Consider the following 22,830-nt stretch of genomic DNA (forward strand, 5'->3'; position numbering starts at 1 on the left):
ATTAAGCCCCTAACAACCTGTGATTCAGAACATATTTACATTGTCAGAACATGATTTTCAAATTAAAGCCCATTACCCCTATATTGTCAAACATTTTCATAGAAGCAGTAACTGTCACCAGTAGAAAATGGTATGACTTTCAATTTTGAACGATTGTATTTATTAATCCTGTTTCTTGCATAAGTAAAACTGAGAACGATAAAACACCTATTTAGAACATAGCTACTCATCAACTGATCTGGTCAAATCTGTTTTGGTCATGATTGTAGGTCCTGGCTTTCCACCTCGTAGCCCTGCCAGATATACCTTATGTTTAGGGACATTGGTTTCGCCATCTTTTTTGGTCTGGCAGCCAGCATATTTTGGCTGGTATGTCTGAGTCACATTGTTCCTCCTCATGTGGCTCAGGCTGGTCTGCACTGAGTGAGTCAATTTGCTGCGTAGGTTAGCCTGAAACAGAAACACATTTCATGTCATTTACACATATGTGAAAATTTACACATTGTGAATTTGTAGTATAGAATCTACATATTCAAACTGAATTCTAAAATAGAAATCGATCTTAAATGTATTGATTTCTAATGTGATTTTGCTGTTGACATTTACTTGCTGTTGCATGCATTATACATGAAGTAACCACCTTATGATATCTGGACAAGTATTCTGTAAAATCAATGCAAACAGAATTTTGCCAAAAGAAATTTTTTTGCACTGCAAAATACATGGATTTAGGAGTGACTCCAAAGGACAGTCAACAGGAGAAACATTGTGGACTGAAGAGTTTAACATCTATTTTACTTATTAGAATGCGACATTTCGTAGGTCTTACCGTCCTCAATGCCCTTGCCTCCTTTCCTACAGTCGTTGTTGAAGAGTATGCCTGTAACTATCATGGTGAGCTCGCTTAGTTGCTGCTCCTTGTCTGCCTTAGTGAGGGACATGAAGGTCGCCAGCTCCGACTGTGGGAAGACACTCTGCAATGCAGCTGTGACAGGTACAAATTAATATGTTGTTCAATTCATGTTGTTGGCAGTTGCATAATCTGACTGCCTTCCTGCCTGCCTTCCTGCCTGCCTGCCTGCCTGCCTGCCTGCCTGCCTGCCTGCCTGCCTGCCTGCCTGCCTGCCTGCCTGCCTGCCTGCCTGCCTGCTGAAGTTTGTGGAAATAACTGGCCAAAACACCATGCATAAAGATTCTGTAAGAGCTCACCCGTAGCCTCCCGCACCGTGTTGATGTCAGTTGGTGAGCCCAGGCCAGAGCGCAGCAGAACATAGCTTACTATTCTCCGGTAAAGGCCTTCCAGGTCGTCCCGAGTCCTTAACCGACTGTCAGTGATCTCAGAGCCAACAGAGACGAGTCATGACAGAAGTGTCACTGTGTGGAAACCCAGCTACTTACTATCAGGTGGATAGTAACTTCATGCTAAAATCAGGTTATGTTATCTTACACCAAATTGCATGGGGAAAGAGAGATCCAGAAATAAAAACACATTTCTGTGTGCTGTATTGCATGGTAACAGGATACTAAGCCGTTGCAGTATGTGGGCTATTCGGAAAATGAGAGCTTGACAGGAAACTTTGAGCAATGATCACAAAATGAATTCCCTGGATATTGTCAAAACATTTATCATATAAGAGACACTGCTCTCTGTTTCAGGGGTTAAGTCGAGAACTGACATATTGCAACAAATAAGCTTAAACACTTACACCCGGCATGCACCGTATTGCATAACCAGGTGAATGAGAATCTTGAACAGGTGAGTTAATTAGGAAATTCCACATTGGACAAGAGGTGCCAATTAGAAGCCACACCTCTTCACAACCAGCACTATATCAGACAGACCCAGTGTTGGTTGTTCATTAGACCAGATGAGGTAGAGGAGGCGGCGGGTTGCTGGGATTTTTGGAAGTGCTGTATTGGTGACGGTCGAGACGCGGAAGATTTGAATCCCAGACGGTAAAATCAAATAAACTACACAGTGAATGTAAAGTGGACAATGGCTGAGGACTCAGGCGGTTGTTTATTGACTTTTGGTGCTCTAGACCAGGGGTTCTCAACCTAGGGGTCGGGACCCCAAGTGGGGTCGCCAAACGTTTTTTGGGGGTCGCGAAATGATCTTGCTGCCCTGTGCATCAACATATTAGGCTTTGACATGCTGTATAGTCTATCAGACATGGTGTTTTCTACATCAGGGTGGATAATGAAAACCAATATTGTCTCAGCAAACAGTCTCATCATTCAAGATGAAACTGAATTTAGACCTATAATATCCTGTCAAAATGTGTTGGGGGTCGCGAGACTTGGCAAATGGATTTTATGGGGTCCCCGGACAAAAAGTTTGGTAACCACTGCTCTAGACCAGGGGTTCTCAACCTTTTCTACTCCGTGGCCCACCTTTTCGTATTTGTAACAGGTCGGGGCCCAACAGGCACCTTGCTTATTTTAGATAATCTATATTCCATTCTTATTAATAAGTGATTGTTATGTGTCATAAAGTGCAACATCAGCACCTGCTACAGGTGGGAGCCTAGAAATGAATACAAGAAAATCTTCCTACATATTGCAATCAAAATTGTATTGTGCACCAGAAAACAACATAAAACTGCACAGAGCATTTTCAGTCAAAAGGGATTTATTATCCAAAAGAGTTTTGAAACAAAGGAACTTAATTGCAGTAGGCCTATAGGCCTTTTTGTGCACAGCAAACAAGCAAGTAAATAAAACCAGAATAGACCCAAAAGATAGCATGCACTCAAAACAAGTGATGAAACATGCAAACAAGACCTCTCAGCTAGGCCTAATTAAAATAGGTGATGCTTCAGACATGCAAACAAATAGGTTCAAATAATGTTCAAATAAATAGGTTCAAATAGGTCAAAATAATGATTCAAATTATTGAAATAATGATTTAAATCTGTGGCTGCAATCTATTATCAACATAAATAGCAGAGAGCATTCTTGGGCAGTAGTTCGAGTTGGTAGCTCGTAGCTTGTAGAATACCACTCCAATGATAACGCACAAAAAACAGCACTAATGCAGCTTTACTGACTTTGTCGACTCGTCTAACTCGAATTTCAATCATACATTTTATTAATATTGGGCCTCATTCTCGAACGCAGTTAAGAACAAGTTATGAAGACATTTCTTCTGAACTCCACTTACAAGGTTTTCGGGACAAATTTGGCATTCATGAAAGTTCTCATCTGGGATTCTTACACCAGAATTTGAGAATGCTAAATAGCAGTCGTAAATCGGCCTCTTTTTTTTTAAAGGGCTGAATTTGTGAGAAATGGTTGGTGATTGCGTTCACATCAACTCTTCAGACATCCTCGGATTTAAATAATTATAATAATAATAATAAATACGAGAATATGTGTATCATTAACAATTACGTTTCACATTTATAGTCATGATTCTACGAGGCATCCTGATGTCCTAAAATAAATAAAAGCACTACACAAACACTGCAAATGTAAGTGAATAAATAAATAAGCACTAAACTCAATCGCTTTCGACTTGCTTTCTCGTGGATTCGGTCGATTCTGACTGCACACGTTACTACGGTTGCGTGCCCTTATAAGGAGCTTGCAGGGCGTGTATTTATGCAAATCCAGGTGCACAAGAACGCGCGTTCAATTTAAGAATCCTCATTTGGGGGAGCACAGCTGAGAACACTTCGGCTGCGTAATAACACATGTTAAGGCGTTCATCTTTTTCTTACGTTGGTCTTCAGAAGTGCAAGAAAACATTCAGAAGAAACTTCAGAACATTGTCGAGAATGAGGCCAATTTTTTGGCCTTGGATGAAATTGCGTGTTGGCGCTCTGAGAGTTCCGAATTCCTGCAGTACTCCAGTATTGCCACAAGGAAATATGCTTACGCCAAGTTGCTACCTGACGTGGAGATAAGTACCTTGCCACGTCAAAGATGTTTTTTTATAAATCTGTACTTTGACGTGGATTTGATCGTACGAACACTCTAATATTTTGTTGATTGTTTGTTTGTCTGTCTGTCTAGTTTTCACGGTGTTCCCGACAATAAATGAGAAGAGTTGGACATCAGTATGAAGCGTGGAGTCATGTTTATTAGTTAAAACCAGCGGGTAGTTACAGTGGGTATACACATGCCTTCGCAAAAACTGATGTATGACGTCACAGTGTCCGTGAGTTCGTCCAGTGATGTGGATGCAGCATCAAAAACACCCCAGTCAGTGCAGTCAAAGCAGGCCTGTAGTTCCAGCTTGGACTCGTTGGTCCATTTCCTCAGTTTTCACCACAGGCTTTGCAGATTTAGGTTTCTGCCTGTAGCTTGGGAGGAGATGAACCAGGCAGTGGTCGGCGGGTCCCAAAGCTGCACGGGACACAGAGCGGTATGCATTCTTTAGTGTTGTGTAGCAATAATGGTCGAGCGTGTTTTTGTCCCTGGTGGGACACTTAATGTGCTGCCTGTATTTTGGCAGTTCGCGGCTGAGATTAGCTTTGTTGAAATCTCCAAGGATAATCAGAATAGAGTCCGGGTATTTTCGCTCCGTGCTGGTTATCTGGTCAGCCAGGTGCCGTAGTGCCTCGCTAACGCAGGCTTGAGGTGGTATGTAGACACCGACCAGAATGAAAACTCCCGCGGTGAATAAAAAGGCTTGCAGTTAATGGAATGAGATTCCAGGTGAGGAGTGCATATTTTCCATAGCACTGTGGCATCTGTGCACCAACGTTCGTTGATATAAAAGCAGATTCCTCCTCCCCTCGTTTTCCCCGTTAATTCCGTAACGCGGTCCGCGCGGTGGAGTAGGAAGCCCGGCAGATGAAGGATGTTGTCAGGGATGGACTCACCGAGCCAGGTTTCATTGAAACACGGGGCAGTAGATCCTGATAAGTCCCTGTTTATCTCGTTTAGGAGCAGCAGTTTGTCCATTTTGTTGGGCAGAAAGCGGACATTTGCCAGATGTAACGACGGGAGCGGAGTTCGGAACCCCCACTCTCGCACACAGAGGGCTGAAACACACCAAACGCGTTTTTAAAACGGCAGACGCTTCAAAAACGCCTTGGCAAAGTGCGGCGGGCAAAACATTCGCAGGATCACCAGGCTGTTTTGCCCGGCGCTTAGGAAGCGGAGCTGCGTGCGCAACCTGCCTGGGCCGAGTGTGACATTGATGAGCGGTGCGCCTCCGCGCCTTGCGCTGGAAAGTTGAGAATAGTTCAACTTTTAAGCGCATCTAAAAAACGCTAGAAAGACGCAACGCGTAGCGGAGAAAAGGCGCACACGCAAGGCGCGCCGTACCATAGGAAACAATGCATTTGCTAGCGTCCCGTTTTTAAAAACGCGTTTGGTGTGTTTCGGCCCTAACCAGCGCTCCAGCGCGCTTCCCACGCCTGCGTCTCCTCCAAGCTCCACAGAGAGCTGCTGCTCCTCCAACCAAAATCTCCAAAAAAGTTTCTGGGTCTGTAAAGTCCGGTGAAAGCGTTTGAGGAATGGAATGTCTAACATTCATGAGTTGTTCTCTGGAAAAAGTAATCTTAGAAGGAGTGCTGAAGAGCGTACAAATAAACAAAAACATAAAAAGCACGAGAGAGCGCAACACCGTGTCGGCCATCCGCGGCGCCATCTTGGTCATACGTAATGTTAAGGAAGATGTTGAACATGTTATTTTTAATTGTAAGAAAAATTATAATTTCAGAATGAAGTGGAAAGAGGTCGAAGCTGAAAATGATAGGCTTATAAATTATATTCTAGAGAAGCATGGGATGCAAAGAGACAAAATCAAAGCTTTTATTATGTTTCTGAAGGATACAGGTGTAATGAATGTATTTATTTATTTATTTGAATAATAGTCTAGCCTTGCCATAAGTACACACTCCTGTATAGTAGGTGGCGGTATACGCTATTATCGCTGTAGCCCGCCAGAAAGAAGAAAAAGAAGTATAAGAAAGTTGTTCAATGCTTGATCACGGAAGTAGGAAGTTTAGAGAGTCTGGCAGTTCTATTTAGTAGTATAGGACGTTGAAAGTTTTCTGTGAGTCTCTTTTCGAAAGGAATTCAAGTCTTTCTTGATTATTTTGTGAAGGAGAATTTGGTGTAGGCAGAGCTTTCCGTTTGGGCTGATTTTTCTTTTCTTTCATTTCAAGTATGGTGAGTGCCTCTATTTTACTCTTAAGCTTAGTAGAGGTCCGCGCCAGATAACCAAACAAAACTCTACTCACGCTTGCCTCACGGGGGCAATACCATATGCCGTTTCATCACATTTGGTAGAATGAAGGACAAATTAGTTGTGGATACTATCCCCGTGTTTGAATGTATTGGTCTGTTAAAAGTTGAGTGACAGCTTATTTTCCAAAGTGAAGTTGGCAATTTCCGATGCGCCATTTTACCGCCATTTTTACCTAGTGCGACGATTTTATTTATCATGACCAATTTTCTATTACGGGTGGCGTAATACTAAGCATACTTCGTGGATTATACAGTAAATACGTTGCGAAATGAAACAAAAACACATCACAGTTAAAGTTTTATTAGTATTGATTGATTCACATCGATATGAATGTACGACATGACTAACAAGTGGTGGAAAACGAATGTGAAAGTATTTGTTTGGTAAATTAGCGCATTCGGTGATTCGGCGCGAACCTCTAATTCAACTTGGCCCTGACCTGGATAATGGGTCAGGTATTGGTCTCATCTTAAGGATGGAGAGTCTTTATACTTATTACTCCAGTAGCAGCCCATAGGTTGAGTATGAAGTATGAGCGGCATGATTTTTCTCAACGGTTTCTGGCTAATTTGACCATGAGGAACAAAACTAGGGTTCTGTCATTTACTGTAACCCGAGCGAACATAGAGATTTTGCCACGCCCTTTTAGGGCGCGTGCTTCGCATCTGTATCTCAGCTTCTGAAGGTCATAGACACTTGAATTTGGTCTAAAAAAGACCGGAATATACATGTTTATATATGCACTACAAAGGTTTCTGGTACGGCGGCACACACAGCAGCTTTACCCACATCTGAAAAACACATACACAATGAAACAGGCGCTCGGCGGCGACCTGACTCTGAAATTATAACAACCTGTTAAATAGGGGCACGGCAGCTTGAATCATAGCAGCTGTGCAGGAGACGTTATTGCTATGTCACTGTTGTAGTGGCCATCAGCTCGTAGGCGATGATGAGCTAAATGACAAGGCAAAACGTCTGTCTGACCACTACAACAGGGACATAGCAATAAAGTTTCCTTCACAACTACTATCATTCAGGGCCTGTTTTAGAGCAGAGATGGTTCAGCAGTCCTCAGTCTCCCAAATGCATATCATGCATCACCACCTTTAAGTTTGAAAGGCATCGTTCGGTTTGCAGGTGTGCTGTGCCTCTGGCTGTGCTCAGTCAGCCTGTCGGTCTTGACGTTCAGATTTTGCGGCTAAACTAGCTATATCGTATCGTCTCGTCAAATGATCAAATAGAGACTTGACATTGGACAACAAGATATATATTAGCCAGCAATCATCATTGCATATCTGTATATGACAAAAATACAGAAGAAAATAAGAAATTATTAATTTAATTGAATAGTTTTTTAATAGTTTCCATAGTTTATGTAGGATAAGTATATTATTGTGTTATAGATTAATACTGACTATTTCCCTCCCCCAAAATAATGAAAACCATGACAGAGATAGGTTTGCCATTTTGAGGGCATATATAGCATAAGGTACTTTTCTGGATGTATTATAATTCATCTTTGATCACGGGCATGTTTACATAGCGACACTGGGAGGCAATCACTTCCGAGAAACTCTAGTTTGTGTAAAACTCAGAGAAACGCAACACAAATATCCGACGAGGCAAAATCCGGGACGATTTTGGAATCCCTGCCGGACACATTTTTTAGTCCGGGCAAAAGAGGACGTCTGGTCACCCTAACTTATTGTACTCTTCTAATCTTACAGAGGGAGTGCATTTCTATCCATGTTGGCCAAGCTGGTGTGCAGATTGGCAATGCTTGCTGGGAATTGTATTGCTTGGAACATGGCATTCAGCCAGATGGAAGAGTTGCTACAGACAGCCGCTCTCTAACGGACTCCTCGTTTGGCACGTTTTTTAGTGATACTGGTGCTGGGAGGTATGTTCCTAGGTCAATTTTCATAGACTTGGAACCATCAGTTATAGGTGGGTCAACAGTTTATTTCAAATGATCATCTGGTCTTTTGGGCCTTTTTTTTTATGACTGTAAATGAAGAATTGGCTTTGAGAAATACTGACTTGATCATGTCTCATGACAGATGAGATACGTCATGGGCCCTACCGTCAGCTGTACCACCCGGAACAGCTGATTAGTGGTAAAGAGGATGCAGCCAACAACTTTGCTCGTGGCCACTACACTATCGGAAAGGAAATTGTGGATCCTGTCATGGACCGAATTCGTAAAATGGTAGGTGTTGGCGCTAAAAGTTGCTTGCTCACTTTCTCAAGGGTGGAAACACCTTCAACATCTTGATCTTAGATAGTGGTATGTTTTTGTGTTTGATTCTGTAACAAATTTGGAATTTGTCTCCTCAGAAAACCTGCAGCCACACTCTTTGCTCTTTGTTTGCAAGATGGCTCCTCTTGCTGCTATTGCCAATGAGGTTATGGAGAATGATGTGGTAACTGAATGTGTCTTTGTTTTTGTCTCTCAGGCAGACCAGTGCACGGGTCTTCAGGGGTTCCTCATCTTCCGCAGCTTTGGAGGTGGAACTGGCTCTGGCTTCGCCTCCCTGTTGATGGAACGTCTGTCTGTAGACTACGGCAAGAAGTCCAAGCTGGAGTTCTCTGTCTACCCTGCTCCTCAGGTGTCCACTGCTGTAGTGGAGCCCTACAACACCATCCTGACCACCCACACCACTCTAGAGCACTCCGACTGTTCCTTCATGGTGGACAACGAAGCCATTTTTGACATTTGCAAGCGCAACCTGGACATTGAGCGTCCCTCTTACAGCAATCTGAATCGCCTCATTGCCCAGGTCGTCTCGTCCATCACTGCATCTCTGCGCTTTGATGGTGCTCTGAATGTGGATCTCACAGAGTTCCAGACCAACCTTGTGCCCTACCCCCGCATCCACTTCCCCCTGGTCACCTACGCTCCAATAATCTCTGCAGAGAAGGCTTACCATGAGCAGCTGTCTGTGTCTGAGATCACAAATGCTTGTTTTGAGCCAGCCAATCAGATGGTGAAGTGTGACCCAAGGCATGGGAAGTACATGGCCTGCTGCTTGCTATACCGTGGGGATGTGGTGCCCAAAGATGTCAATGTCGCCATTGCTGCCATTAAGAGCCGCCGTTCCATCCAGTTTGTAGACTGGTGCCCCACTGGCTTCAAGGTGGGCATTAACTACCAGCCTCCAACAGCGGTGCCAGGTGGTGACTTGGCCAAGGTGCAGAGGGCCGTGTGTATGCTGAGCAACACTACTGCTATCGCTGAGGCCTGGGCTCGTCTGGACCATAAGTTTGACCTGATGTACGCCAAGAGGGCCTTTGTGCACTGGTATGTGGGTGAGGGCATGGAGGAAGGGGAGTTCAGCGAGGCCAGAGAAGACATGGCTGCTTTGGAGAAGGACTATGAGGAAGTTGGGGCAGATTCTGCAGAGGATGGTGAGGATGAGGAGGAGTACTAAAATGTACTTGGATTGTAATAAAAAAAACTGGCATTGTAATGTCTTGTATGTGTGTGTTTCTAAGAGTTGCAAACAAATAGCAAAGAGTGTGGTTTTCTGAAACACACTTGAACATGGTATCGGCAGACAGACTTGAAAGGAATTATGCACACCGATGCCCATTACTACAGTCAAACAAGCCTAACCCTTGTAGACATAACACAATCTACCTCAGCCTGGGCAAAACTACAGCACATTTTTGCTTTAATCCTCAGAGCCTCATGTCCCTTCACTTCACCCACATATCCATTTGTAAATACTTGGTGTCAACTAAGGAGACAAATTCTACCAAATTTGTTACAGAATCAAAACACAAAAACATACCACCATCTAAGGTGAAGATGTTGAAGGTGAATTTTCCACCCTTGAGAAAGTGAGCAATCTACTTTTAGTGCCATCACCTACCATTTTACGAATTCGGTCCATGACAGGATCCACAATTTCCTCTCCGATGGTGTAGTGGCCACGAGCATAGTTGTTGGCTGCATCCTCTTTACCACTAACCAGCTGCTCCGGGTGGTACAGCTGACGGTAGGGCCCATTACGGATCTCATCTGTCATGAGACATCAAGTCAGTATTTTACAAAGCCAATTCTTCATTTACAGTAATCCAAAACAAAGGCCCAAAAGACCAGAAAAATCAGCCCAAACTGAAAGCTCTGCCAACACCAAATGCACCTTCACAAAATAATCAAGAAAGACTTAAATTACTTTTGATAAGAGACCCACAGAAAACCTTCAACGTCCTATACTACTAAATAGAACTACCAGACTCTCTAAACTTACCAGTTTGGTGATCAAGCAATGAACAACCAACACTGAGTCTGTCTGATATAGTGATGGTTGTGAAGAGGTGTGGCTTCTAAGACGTTTTTTATAAATCTGTACTTAGACGTGGATTTGATCGCACAAACACTCTAAGATCAAATCTGTGCGTAAGTACGTTTTATAAATGAGGCCCTATGTCACTTATAAAGTCAAAGATGAGTATTAGCAAATTGCAGATTAAGCCCCTAACAACCTGTGATTCAGAACATATTTACATTGTCAGAACATGATTTTCAAATTAAAGCCCATTGCCCCTATATTGTCAAACATTTTCATAGAAGCAGTAACTGTCAGCAGTAGAAGATGGTGTGACTTTCCATTTTGAACAATTATATTTATTAATCCTGTTTCTTACATAAGTAAAACTGAGAACAATAAAACACCTATTTAGAACATAGCTACTCATCAACTGATCTGGTCAAAATTGTTTTTGTCAAGATTGTAGGTCCTGGCTTTCCACCTCGTAGCCCTGCCAGACCTTATGTTTAGGGACATTGGTTTCGCCATCTTTTTTTGGTCTGGCAGCCAGCATCTTTTGGCTGGTATGTCTGAGTCACATTGTTCCTCCTCATGTGGCTCAGGTTGGTCTGCACTGAGTGAGTCACTTTGCTGCGTAGGTTAGCCTGAAACAACAACACAATTCATGTCATTTACACTTATGGATAAACGTATTTATGTCTCGTGAATTTGTAGTGTAGAATCTCCACATTCAAACTGATTTCTAAAATAGAAATGGATTGATTTATAATGTGATTTTGTATATTTCCTTAACCCACAACAGGTGATCTAAGCAACCAGATTTGCTTAGATTAGATTATTTGTAATCTATGGGTGTACAGCAAGACTGCAAATTGTATTGTACTAACCAAACTGACATTTTTGTCCGTCAGTGCTACTGCACGTGAACATACTACATACTTACTTTTGCGTGCATTATACATAAAGTAACCACCTTATATCTGGACAAGTATTCTGTAAATCAATGCAAATAGAAATTTGCCAAATCATTTTTTTTTGCACAGCAAAATTGCAGTAATGATTTTAAAAGTTGTAGGCCTACAATCTATGGATGTACAGCAAGACTGCAAATTGTACTGTTCTCATACATCAACTTGGTTTGCACGCTCACCAGTGTTTATTTGGGCTAACCGTGCAGTTGGTGGCTGCAAAGGAAAGGCCGATTGGCCATTAGCTTGCTAGTGTCAAGAACTCCATAATGCCGCTATTTTGTATCAACAGCAACAGGTTGAACTTGTGGTACAGTTTTTGAAGTTAAGCGCTCATATACCCTTACAAACACATACAAGAAGTCAAATGCCAGTTTTTTTATTACAACACCAGTTCATGTACGAACGTAACATTTTAGTAATCCTCCTCGTCCTCACATTCCTCTGAAGAATCTGCCCCAACTTCTTCATAGTCCTTCTCCAAAGCAGCCATGTCTTCTCTGGCCTCACTGAACTCCCCTTCCTCCATGCCCTCACCCACATACCAGTGCACAAAGGCCCTCTTGGCGTACATCAGGTCAAACTTATGGTCCAGACGAGCCCAGGCCTCAGCGATAGCAGTAGTGTTGCTCAGCATACACACGGCCCTCTGCACCTTGGCCAAGTCACCACCTGGCACCACTGTTGGAGCCTGGTAGTTGATGCCCACCTTGAAGCCGGTGGGGCACCAGTCTACAAACTGGATGGAACGGCGGCTCTTGATGGCAGCAATGGCGACGTTGACATCTTTGGGCACCACATCCCCACGGTAGAGCAAGCAGCAGGCCATGTACTTCCCACGCCTTGGGTCACACTTCACCATCTGATTGGCTGGCTCAAAACAAGCATTTGTGATCTCGGACACAGACAGCTGCTCATGGTAAGCTTTCTCTGCAGAGATTATTGGAGCGTAGGTGACCAGGGGGAAGTGGATGCGGGGGTAGGGCACAAGGTTGGTCTGGAACTCCGTGAGATCCACATTCAGAGCACCATCGAAGCGCAGAGATGCAGTGATGGACGAGACGATCTGGGCAACGAGGCGATTCAGATTGCTGTAGGAGGGACGCTCAACGTCCAGGTTGCGCTTGCAAATGTCAAAAATGGCTTCGTTGTCCACCATGAAGGAACAGTCGGAGTGCTCTAGAGTGGTGTGGGTGGTCAGGATGGAGTTGTAGGGCTCCACTACAGCAGTGGACACCTGAGGAGCAGGGTAGACAGAGAACTCCAGCTTGGACTTCTTGCCGAAGTCTACAGACAGACGTTCCATCAACAGGGAGGCGAAGCCAGAGCCAGTTCCACCTCCAAAGCTGCGGAAGATGAGGAACCCCTGAAGACCCGTGCACTGGTCTGCCTGAGAGACAAAAACAAAGACAAATTCAGTTACCACATCATTCTCCATAACCTCATTGGCAATAGCACCAAGAGGAGCCATCTTGCAAACAAAGAGCGTGGCTGCAGGTTTTCTGAGGAGACAAATTTGACCAAATTTGTTACAGAATCAAACACAAAAACATACCAGCATCTAAGGTCAAGATGTTTCCACCCTGAGAAAGTGAGCAAGCAACTTTTAGCGCCATCACCTACCATTTTACGAATTCGGTCCATGACAGGATCCACAATTTCCTTTCCGATAGTGTAGTGGCCACGAGCATAGTTGTTGGCTGCATCCTCTTTACCACTAACCAGCTGCTCCGGGTGGTACAGCTGACGGTAGGGCCCATTACGGATCTCATCTGTCATGAGACATCAAGTCAATATTTCACAAAGCCAATTCTTCATTTACAGTAATCCAAAACAAAGGCCCAAAAGACCAGATGATCATTTGAAATAAGCTGTTGACCCACCTATAACTGATGGTTCTAAGTCTATGAAAATTGACCTAGGAACATACTTCCCAGCACCAGTATCACTAAAAAACGTGCCAAAGGAGGAGTCCGTTAGAGATCGGCTGTCTCCAGCAACTGTTCCATCTGGCTGAATGCCATGTTCCAAGCAATACAATTCCCAGCAAGCATTGCCAATCTGCACACCAGCTTGGCCAACATGGATAGAAATGCACTCCCTCTGTAAGATTAGAAGAGTACAATAAGTATATATATAAAAATAAACTTTATTACAGGCTCAAGGCCCACATGGTTAAAAAATACATACAAACAATGTAGAAATATACAAGGAAATAGAAATATACAAGGAAAGGGCTAAAAAAGGCACTCATGCCAGTGTTCCCAGATCTTAGATGTGTACTTGACAGCTGCGGCCAGGGTCTCATCAGATCAATTATAAAATATGTAGAGCAGTCCAGCCGACTCAAACTTAAGTAAGGTTCCTCAGCAAGGCCATGAAGGTGGTTAAACCCATTTTACAGAACAGCTCACTGGCTCTAGTACTCCTGGGTTTCTTCAGGAGTATCCTAAGACAGTCATTATAGGCTACTTTCAACTTACGCAAGCTCTCCTTCTTGTAATTTACCTAGAGTGGAGCTGTAGAGAGGGGTGCAGTAGGCTCTAAACAAATTAATCTTATCAACTGTACAGTGGTGGAATTTTCTAACCAACATGTTAGAGCAATCCCCTCTGTCTGCACGTCAGCATCATCCTCCAACGTGTCTGTAATAATGTGCCCTAAGTATTTGGTACTATTGGACCCACCCAGAGTTTAAAAACTCTCCATCTTTAAGAGGAGACCAATACCTGAGCCATTATCCAGGGCAGGGCCAAGTTTAAGTACTTAGCTTAAGAGTAAAATAGAGGCACTCACCATACTTGCAATGAAAGAAAAAGAAAAATCAGCCCAAACTGAAAGCTCTGCCAACACCAAATGCACCTTCAAAAAAATGAAGAAAGACTTGAATTACTTTTGATAAGAAGAGACCCACAGAAACCTTCAGCGTCCTAAACTACTAGAGACACTCTCAAAACTTACCAGTTCGGTGATCAAGCAATGAACAACCAACACTGGATCTGTCTGATATAGTGATGGTTGGGAAGAGGTGTGGCTTCTAATTGGCACCTCTTGTCCAATGTGGAATTAGCTAATTAACTCACGTGTTCAAAATTCTCATTCACCTGGTTATGCAATACGGTGCATACTGGATGTAAGTGTTTAAGCATATTTTTTTGGAATATGTCAGTTCTGACTTCAACAAGATTAACCCCTGAAACAGAAAGCAGTGTCTCTTATATGATAAATGTTTTGTCTACATCCAGGGAACTGCTTAGTATCCTGTTACAATGCAATACAGCACACAGAAACGTGTTTTTTATCTCTGCATCTCGCTTTCCCCATGGCATTTCCTGTAATGTAACATAACATGATATTATTATGCCAAAGCGTCCACCTGATAGTAAGTGGCAGGGTTTCCGTCCAACTATTTTAAGTGCATTGACGAAAACTTCGCTAAAGCAAATACGCGTCTGTGCCCGTTTCCATCGCGAATTAAAAACAGAACATGACTAATGCTCAAGCAGAAAGTGTTATAAGACATATTATTCGAGAAATTGCGCAGGAATGTGCAAGCAAAGGACAGGCAGTGGCTGAAACCTTATTTGCTTTTAAGGTAAGTGATAACATTATTATGTTTTATAAAGTTAAATAAAAAAGTAGTTATATTTAATTTTTCAGACGATAAGTGCTTTCCCCTTTTCGAAGGTCAAGGCCACTGTTTTAGATCCACTGAATCATTTCAATGTTGATCGTACTCTAACCGAGCAAGATGTTCAAAGACTTATTGAGGTAAGATAATATAGCTGAACATCAGCTGTGCAGTTTACAATACTCTACAATTACAATCAAACTTCAATTGATAATGGCTTGTAACGTCTCCCCTGTAGCTATGCGTAGACAAGCTCATGGTCCAGGGAAGTCCTGCTCTCGACACCATCAAAATGCAAGTCTACTTTGACATGAATCATCTCGCCGTAAGTATGTAGCCTGACCACTGAGTTTACAATAGCCTAAAGCAGGGGTTCTCAAACTATATGGGGCCAGGGACCCCTCATAGGGCAGAACATTTTCCAAGGACCCCTTCATAATCGTATCCCAAATTAAACCATATAGGCTTATAGCTATTTGTAATGTTATATGCTTTTGGACTCTTTTACTCTAAAATCATATAGTACTAATATCACAAGAGTTTAGATAGTCATTTTATTACATTTGGCATAACTTGACAGTATGTAGGATAGATTTTGAAATGATCTTTTTGTAAAATGTGCTGTGAAGCAAAATAATGTTTACCTCACATAAAAACATATTGAAGGAATAACATTTCATTTTTTATCAAAGCAGATAACAGCAGTAAAAAAAAGACATGTAGCCTACTGCTGAACAAATATAATTCCATTTTTAAATGTATAGGCCCAGGCCTATAGGAAATGTGTTCTTAAACCGCCAAAGTGTCCGTAGCTGTGCACTGATTCTTAAATTAAACGCGTGTACTCGTGCACCTGAATTTTCATACAGAAACGCCCCGCAAGCTCTTCATAAGGGCATGCACCTGAAGAGACGTGTGCACAATCCACAGACTCCACAGGCAACGCGAAAGCAACTTCAGACTGATCAAAATCAGGTCAACGCGGAAAGCGAGCACGGGTCGAGTAAACGCAGACCTAACTTCACCGGTGCAGAGGTGGAGGTAATGTTGCAGAATGTAGATGTGTCCATTCTATTCCAATATGGCTATATCCACGCCATTGAGTTTAGCGCTTATTTATTTATTCACTGCCATTTGCAGTGTTCGTGAAGTGCTTTTATTTATTTTAGGACACCACGATGCCTCTTAATCATGACTATAAATGTAAAATATAATTGTTAAAGATACAAATATTCTCGTATTTATTATTATTTTAATTATTTAAATCCAAGGATGTCTAGAATTGATGTGAACGCAATCACCAACGATTTCTCACATATTCAGCCCTGAGGAACGGTTTTTGACAGATTGACGTAATGTTACAACACAGTCTATAGGTCCAGCGTTAGCGGGCGGGCGTAATGAGCACAATGCTCTTGAGCAAACGATACTGATCTGTAACGTTTGTATCTACATAGGCTACCAGTTCATAAGTTTATATTTTGTAGAAAACTTTTTCGCGGACATCAGGCAATGCGTCCATCAACACAGTGCGGGAGGCTACGGGTGAGCTCGTACAGAATCTTTATGCATGTTGTTTTGGCCAGTTATTTCCACAAACTTCAGCAGGCAGGCAGTCAGATTATCCCACTGCCAACAACATGAATTGAACAACATATTAATTTGTAGCTGTTGCAGCTGCATTGCAGAGTGTCTTCCCACAGTCGGAGCTGGCGACCTTCATGTCCCTCACAAAAGCAGAGCAACAACTAGCTCACCATGATAGGTACAGGCATCCGCCTCTTCAACAAGGACTTTGTCATATACAGTAGTCTAATGCGTTTGCGCATATACTGGGGGTTATACGAGAGTACCAGGTACGCATGGAAAAGTGAGACACGGTGACTCATTAAACCAGCGGAGCAAATTAAGAAGCCTCTATTGAATTGATTTACAGACTGTAGGAAAGGAGCCGATGGCATTGAGGACGGTAAGACCTATGAAATGTTGCATTCTAATAAGTAAAATAGATGAACTCTTGAACTCCAGTCCACATTGTTTCTCCTGTTGACTGTCCTTTGGATTCACTCCTACATCCCTGTATTTTTCTGGAATCAGTATGTTTATTTAAATAGGAATAACTTTCTGAATGTTTTTTTTCCAGAAAAAGACAAACATAAAAAGGATTTTTTTAAATTTAGCCAGTACACTTATGTATTTACCAAATCTATTCACAAATTGTTATGAGTGCAGTGCCTTCCATTTTAAACGAAGCCATACCTGCCACCATCAACGACATTGAGAGGGAGCTAAAGAAATCCCAGTGCTTGGCCTCCGGCAGTACACAGCCCTGCTGGAGGGCCAGTGCAGTCCCCCATCAAAACAGATCTGCTGCAACAGGCCCTGTACAATGTGCGGCAACACAAGGCTTTCCTCAAAGTCATGCTGGTAAGTAAAGCCAGTGTCATGTTCATAAATATGGGTCTAAGCAAGTTCTTATGACGTGTTTGCTTTCTAACTGTAAATTGGTTTTAAGAGTTTGTCACAAACGCTCAGAAATGTTTTCTCCTATATTCACTAGTTTGCCCTCTGTGTGTCCTGTTTACTTATTACTTAAAAGGCTGATTTAGGTGATTTTAACATTTCCATTAACATCTCCATGTAAATAGTCGTATAGTTTATATAATTTGTGCACTTAAAGTTGACTTCTGTACATTTTTTGGATAGGTATCATGCGTATGATGTGTTCCCATCAGGCTGATGCCATATTGTGTGCCAAACAAGTGGAGGCCCTGCAGTCTGACCTTGTGGCCCGGCTCATGCTCCTGGAAGCCACAGTGCACGCAAAGACTGCTGTGCCCACTGCACAGGTTTTTGTGAGTGTCTCCACTGAGGGTTGTGTTACATCTTTTACACCTCCTCGCCAAAAAAAAAAATTAATTTACATTTCTTGAACGTAGCAAGTAGCAAGGCTGTCATATGGCTCAGTGGATTCTTTTTCTGATTCAGGGTCAGATGGTCTTTGTCCATATCTATGACTCTTGCACAATGATATAAGACATCCAATTGACCTTGGATCAGCACCCGTGATGCGACATTAAAGCTTTGCAGCTGTGTTACAGCAGCAGTGCCTGCTCACCTTCATCTGCCTCTGCCAGCCTCATTTCACAGGCCTGTCGAAGCTCTGGGCCGGCTTTCAGGACGAGATGGTCCTGCTCAGCATCCTCAACAACATGGTAGTCAGCCTGAGGCCCTTCCTGACCGCCCAGTCCCACCTTTTGCTGGAGGGTCAACTGGAGGCCATGCTGGACGGTGCGGACATCAAGAGCGACGATGACAGACTGAGTGCAGGTGGGCAGTGTTCAGTACAGTACAGTTTAGCTTCTGGACATCACAATTATTTGAGAACTGCAGGATTTTGATACTGGGGGGTTTTGAGCAGCTCTCTACCTGTGGGTCCCATTATAATGTTTCATTAACTGCTACTTGACAAAAAGCTGGCAGAATTTGAACTTGAGTGCGGGCTTATTGAACCCTAGAGATTTACTAGAGAAACGTTGGACCATGTGAAAACAGAACAAGCACTGATTATCTCTGTTACATCTGAAGTGCATTCATTTTGGCTTCCCCTTTTCTCTATTTGTTCTTAACAATTTCTGTATTGTTCTCTTCACTTACCATAGAAGAAAGGATAAACCCATCCGAGTACGAATCACAGGACTGGTTCCAACACGACTACAACTTACACACTTGTGAAGAAAGATGGACTGCTAGTTCCAGGTATAATGTAAAAGACAACGTGTCCACCCAGGTTATGTTCCACTTAAAATTCCATTTCTAAGAGTCTTTTTCCTCCTACCTTTAGGGAATCCCCAGATTGGGGTGTTAAAACACAAGGAGAAATACTATGCCTTCTCCTCCAAGGAGGCAGCGTGTAGCTTTGCACTCAAACCAGATGAGTACATTGAGGCCATCACAGAAAAAGCCAAAAAGTGTCCAGAGCTAATCCAGCTCCTGGGGCTGCATCAGCAGTTTGCATGTGTCACCCCATATTCACAGGTGGGACTCAATGTCTTTCTTTTCTATTAATTACCCTGTGCGCTGAAAATGATTTAAAAAAATGATGTAGAATTTAAAGCAAACACATCATGCACATACAAACTGCAGTGCAAAACAGTGCAATGCAACCAATCTGGTCAATGTTCAGTGCGGCAGGTCAAACTAGTACATTTTATGCCGCACTTATCCTATAACGTGCATCAGTGTTTAAAAGATGTTAGCCTAGCCCTAAAACAATCTGGTACCTCACCATGACAGCTCTTGTGGAGGTTTAAAAATATAAAAACAACACATTTTAAAGATCACGAGTGCTTGATTGTCCATTCTATCCCTGCAGATGCAGCCAGGCGAGAGACTACTGGTGAAACCCATTTCGAAATGTGACAGCAGCACTCAGACTGACACCCACTTGGTGGAGACAAACATCGTCAAGTCCTACGAGTGGAATGAGTGGAGGCTCCGATGGAAAGCCATGCAGCTGGTCAGTAGATCTGTCAGTGTACATCCCGAGAGACTCACATTTGTTGTCAAATCTGGTTGCTTAAATCACCTGCTGTGGGTTAAAGAAATTAATTTAGCAGATGTCAACAAAAAAATCACATTAGAAATCAATACATTTAAAAAATCCCTTTCTATTTTAGAAATCAGTTTGAATGTGGAGATTCTACACTACAAATTCACGAGACATTAATCATTTTTCCCATATGTGTAAATTACATGAAATGGGTTGTTGTTGTTTCAGGCTAACCTACGCAGCAAAGTGACTCACTCAGTGCAGACCAGCCACATGAGGAGGAACAATGTGATTCAGACATACCAGACAAAAGATGCTGGCTGCCAGACCAAAAAAGATGGCGAAACAAATGGCCCTAAACATAAGGTCTATCTGGCAGGGCTATGAGGTGGAAAGCCAGGACCTACAATCATGACAAAAAAAACAATTTGAATCAGTTGATGAGTAGCTATGTTCTAGATAGGTGTTTTATTGTTCTCAGTTTTACTTATGCAAGAAACAGGATTAATACATATAATCGTTCAAAATGGAAAGTCATACCATTTTCTACTGGTGACAGTTACTGCTTCTATGAAAATGTTTGACAATATAGGGGCAATGGACTTTAAAACATGTGTACGCCAATCTTTCAGTTATAAATCACAAAAGATCGTGGAATTGTGCGCAACTCAAATCTCCGCCCTCAAAACGCCCCGACTTAATGGAATTAGCATATAGATTGAGACATTCTCAAGGCACAAACTCTCTGTGACAATAGCAAGCAAGAAGGAAACACGTAAAAAGAAGAATTATAGTGAGGCCGAAATCGACGTTCTGCTGATGGAGGTGCAGATGCGGGCCAAAACATTGGCCCTCATTCTCGAACATTTTCTGAAGTTTCTTCTGAAATGTTTCTTACGGGCTTCGGAAAAACAACGTAAGCAAAAGACATCCGCCAAATTCATGCACGCTTGAAAATGTGGTCCTACGCAACAGAAGTTTTCTGGGCTGTGCTCCCCCGGAAGAGTTTTCTTAAATTGAAAGCGCGTTCTCGTGCTCCTGAATTTGCATACATACACGCCCTGCCAGCTCCTTATAAGGGCACGCAACCGTAGTGACGTGTGCAGTCGGAATCGACCGAATCTACACGAAAGCAACTCGTAAACGAGTCATGTCAAAGCGGAAAGCGATCACCCTCGAGTAAACGCAGATCTAACTTCAACTATATATGTCTATGACTTGAACGGTGCAGAGATGGACTGTTGCAGGATGTAGATGTGTCCATTCTATTCCACTATAGCTATATCAACGTGATTGAGTTTAGTGCTTATTTATTTATTCACTTACATTTGCAGTGTTCGTGTACATTACATTTAGTCATTTAGCAGACACTTTTGTCCAAAGCGACGTACAAGGGATAGAACAGTCAAGCTACGAGCAATAGAGACCTAGTGTAACAATAAATACTACTTTACATAAGAAATAGAAAAACGAAATAGGAAATAAAAACGAAGTGCAGGAATGTAACTGCTATAAGTGCAAGTTAAGCACTAGTCGAAGTGCCAGTTAGGAAGGGAGGTGCTCTCTGAAGAGTTGGGTCTTCAAAAGCTTCTTAAAGGTAGAGAGGGACGCGCCTGCTCTGGTAGTGCTAGGCAGTTCGTTCCACCAACGTGGAACTACTTGAAAATTCTGGATTGCCGTACTTGCACAGACGGCAGTGCCAAACGACGCTCACTAGACGAGCGCAGCATTCCGGTGTAGTGCTTTTATTTATTTTATGACATCACAGTGCCTCGTAGAATCATGACTATAGGCCTACATGTGAAACGTAATTGTTAATGATACTTTAATCCGAGGATCTGTAGAGTTGATGTGAACGCAATCACCAACGATTTCTCACAAATTCATTAACACGGAGAGTTTTCTTAAATGCGATTCCCCAAAAAACCACAAGATGGCCCATGGGGCCATCTTGTGGTTTTTTAAGGAATCGCATTTGAGAAAACTCTGGCCGAGTTACGACTGCTATTTCGAGTTCGGAAAGTCTTCTGAAGTTCAGAGCAAATCCCAGATGAGAAAACTTTCATGAATGCCAAATGTTGTCCTAAATCCAATTCCTCTTAAATTCCTCTTAAATTCCTCTTAAATTCTTCTTAACTGCGTTCGAGAATGAGGCCCATTGTTCCGAAAGCCTGTCTGGTGGCGTAATGGCAAAAGCAAAATATGTGCGCACCTGCGGCACGAGCAGCACCAGAAGACGTATCTGCGGCAGCATGCACCTGCTGCACCAGCATCGGGCCTCGCCGGCCATCACCAGTTTCCTCTTCGGCCCGTCCTGCATCAGGGTGTCGCCGGCCTTCACCAGCTTCCTCTTCCACCCCATCATGGTAGGGTATTATCCGAGGCCGTCCTACAGACACAAAGGCACTTGAATGAGTCTGTTAGTGAGTTTTTTGCTGAACTTTGGGAAGTGCGGCATGCTCTGGTTCAAATAAACCAAACTTGATCTGCTATTGCGGGTTCTTTGAACTAATGTGCCTAAATAAAACATTCTGAAGAAAATGTGAACATGTGTGCATTTATTCTTATCAACATGATTTACCTGTTGGTATAGTTGGTGAATCAGGTCCCGTCTTCTCAGTGCAGTGATGTGCGTATTCCAGCCAGCGCATTTCGTCTTCTCTTAGCTCTATGCCATGGCTTAGACAGATGTTGTGTAGCACACAACAGGCTAGGCTGATCTGGTAAACCTTTTCGGGGTCGTATAGCAGTCTCCCTCCCGATGCATCCAAACATCGCCACCTGCCCTTCAACATGTCCATGCTGCGCTCCACTACCGACCACGCACGGACATGTGCTGTATTGAAGTGGGCTTCCTCGGCTGTGTGAGTGTGCGCAATCGGGGTGAGAAGCCATTGGGAACCCTGTTTTACGCAGGAAATCCTCTTTCACATTTCGCTGTTCCTGGGCACAGTATGGAAATCTAATATTTGCGGACATAGACGGATAATACCGCGAAGAACATTGGGCAACATTCTTAATGATGACTGGGATGTATCCGACTGGTCTCAAATTTCTTGTTGCAACGTTCCTGTAGCCAGGAACCCAAGAACAGACATAACCTGAACCTGAACGGGTATGGCCTGGTTGCGTCTGGTGCGTCTCTTTAGATGAGGGCCCATTTGGGCAAAAAGCTCTAACAGAGCCATTCTTGG

The 22,830-nt window shown here is 43.0% G+C and overlaps 4 protein-coding genes and 1 long non-coding RNA gene across 7 annotated transcripts; 3 read left to right on the forward strand and 2 right to left on the reverse strand.

Annotated features, from left to right (window-relative positions):
• The first annotated feature begins 4,303 nt into the window (after positions 1–4,303).
• On the forward strand, positions 4,304–9,678 carry LOC105901645 (tubulin alpha chain-like). Of its 3 annotated transcripts, none has more exons than XM_042709940.1 (4): positions 4,304–4,369; positions 7,936–8,155; positions 8,269–8,417; positions 8,665–9,678. In XM_042709940.1, exons 1-4 carry the CDS (start codon positions 4,319–4,321, stop codon positions 9,637–9,639), a joined length of 1,395 nt encoding a protein of 464 aa, XP_042565874.1. In that variant the 5' UTR covers positions 4,304–4,318; the 3' UTR covers positions 9,640–9,678. The 3 variants fall into 3 exon arrangements, with proteins under 3 accessions (XP_042565874.1, XP_012684585.2, XP_031437813.1); XM_012829131.3 differs by lacking the exon at positions 4,304–4,369 and adding an exon at positions 5,939–6,126; XM_031581953.2 differs by lacking the exon at positions 4,304–4,369 and having other exon boundaries at positions 7,964–8,108.
• A 2,138-nt stretch (positions 9,679–11,816) lies between these two features.
• On the reverse strand, positions 11,817–14,511 carry LOC116223838 (tubulin alpha-4A chain-like). The gene is made up of 5 exons (XM_031581955.1): positions 14,415–14,511; positions 14,250–14,315; positions 13,337–13,556; positions 13,077–13,225; positions 11,817–12,843 (listed from the first exon to the last, which is right to left on the reverse strand). The coding sequence occupies exons 2-5, from the start codon at positions 14,250–14,252 to the stop codon at positions 11,869–11,871; spliced, it is 1,347 nt and encodes a 448-aa protein (XP_031437815.1). The 5' UTR covers positions 14,253–14,315; positions 14,415–14,511; the 3' UTR covers positions 11,817–11,868.
• Positions 14,512–16,336: 1,825 nt separating this feature from the next.
• Positions 16,337–18,658, forward strand: LOC116223839 (cilia- and flagella-associated protein 206-like). Its single transcript, XM_031581956.1, has 2 exons — positions 16,337–17,939; positions 18,222–18,658. Exons 1-2 carry the CDS (start codon positions 17,796–17,798, stop codon positions 18,483–18,485), a joined length of 408 nt encoding a protein of 135 aa, XP_031437816.1. The 5' UTR covers positions 16,337–17,795; the 3' UTR covers positions 18,486–18,658.
• Positions 18,659–19,475: 817 nt separating this feature from the next.
• On the forward strand, positions 19,476–20,169 carry LOC116223840. The gene is made up of 2 exons (XR_004165293.2): positions 19,476–19,603; positions 19,865–20,169. It is a non-coding gene; the product is annotated as an uncharacterized LOC116223840 (long non-coding RNA).
• Positions 20,170–20,318: 149 nt separating this feature from the next.
• On the reverse strand, positions 20,319–22,455 carry LOC116223694 (putative nuclease HARBI1). The gene is made up of 3 exons (XM_042709884.1): positions 22,218–22,455; positions 21,849–22,025; positions 20,319–20,332 (listed from the first exon to the last, which is right to left on the reverse strand). The coding sequence occupies exons 1-3, from the start codon at positions 22,435–22,437 to the stop codon at positions 20,319–20,321; spliced, it is 411 nt and encodes a 136-aa protein (XP_042565818.1). The 5' UTR covers positions 22,438–22,455.
• Positions 22,456–22,830: the final 375 nt, after the last annotated feature.

The sequence above is a fragment of the Clupea harengus genome, chromosome 15 (assembly GCF_900700415.2).
Source record: "Clupea harengus chromosome 15, Ch_v2.0.2, whole genome shotgun sequence".
In the NCBI taxonomy this organism is placed as follows: Eukaryota; Metazoa; Chordata; class Actinopteri; order Clupeiformes; family Clupeidae; genus Clupea; species Clupea harengus.

Coding starts and splice junctions, on each gene's coding strand:
- LOC105901645 (XM_042709940.1), top strand. CDS start 4,319: ATGAACCAGGCAGTGGTCGGCGGGTCCCAAAGCTGCACGGGACACAGA. Junction 8,156..8,268: donor CTTGGAACCATCAGTTATAG/GTGGGTCAACAG, acceptor GTCTCATGACAG/ATGAGATACGTCATGGGCCC. Junction 8,418..8,664: donor TGGACCGAATTCGTAAAATG/GTAGGTGTTGGC, acceptor TTTGTCTCTCAG/GCAGACCAGTGCACGGGTCT.
- LOC116223838 (XM_031581955.1), bottom strand. Junction 13,226..13,336: donor CTTAGAACCATCAGTTATAG/GTGGGTCAACAG, acceptor GTCTCATGACAG/ATGAGATCCGTAATGGGCCC. Junction 12,844..13,076: donor TGGACCGAATTCGTAAAATG/GTAGGTGATGGC, acceptor TTTGTCTCTCAG/GCAGACCAGTGCACGGGTCT.
- LOC116223839 (XM_031581956.1), top strand. CDS start 17,796: ATGCGTATGATGTGTTCCCATCAGGCTGATGCCATATTGTGTGCCAAA. Junction 17,940..18,221: donor TGCCCACTGCACAGGTTTTT/GTGAGTGTCTCC, acceptor TGCCTCTGCCAG/CCTCATTTCACAGGCCTGTC.
- LOC116223694 (XM_042709884.1), bottom strand. CDS start 22,437: ATGGACATGTTGAAGGGCAGGTGGCGATGTTTGGATGCATCGGGAGGG. Junction 22,026..22,217: donor TTCACCAACTATACCAACAG/GTAAATCATGTT, acceptor TTGTGTCTGTAG/GACGGCCTCGGATAATACCC.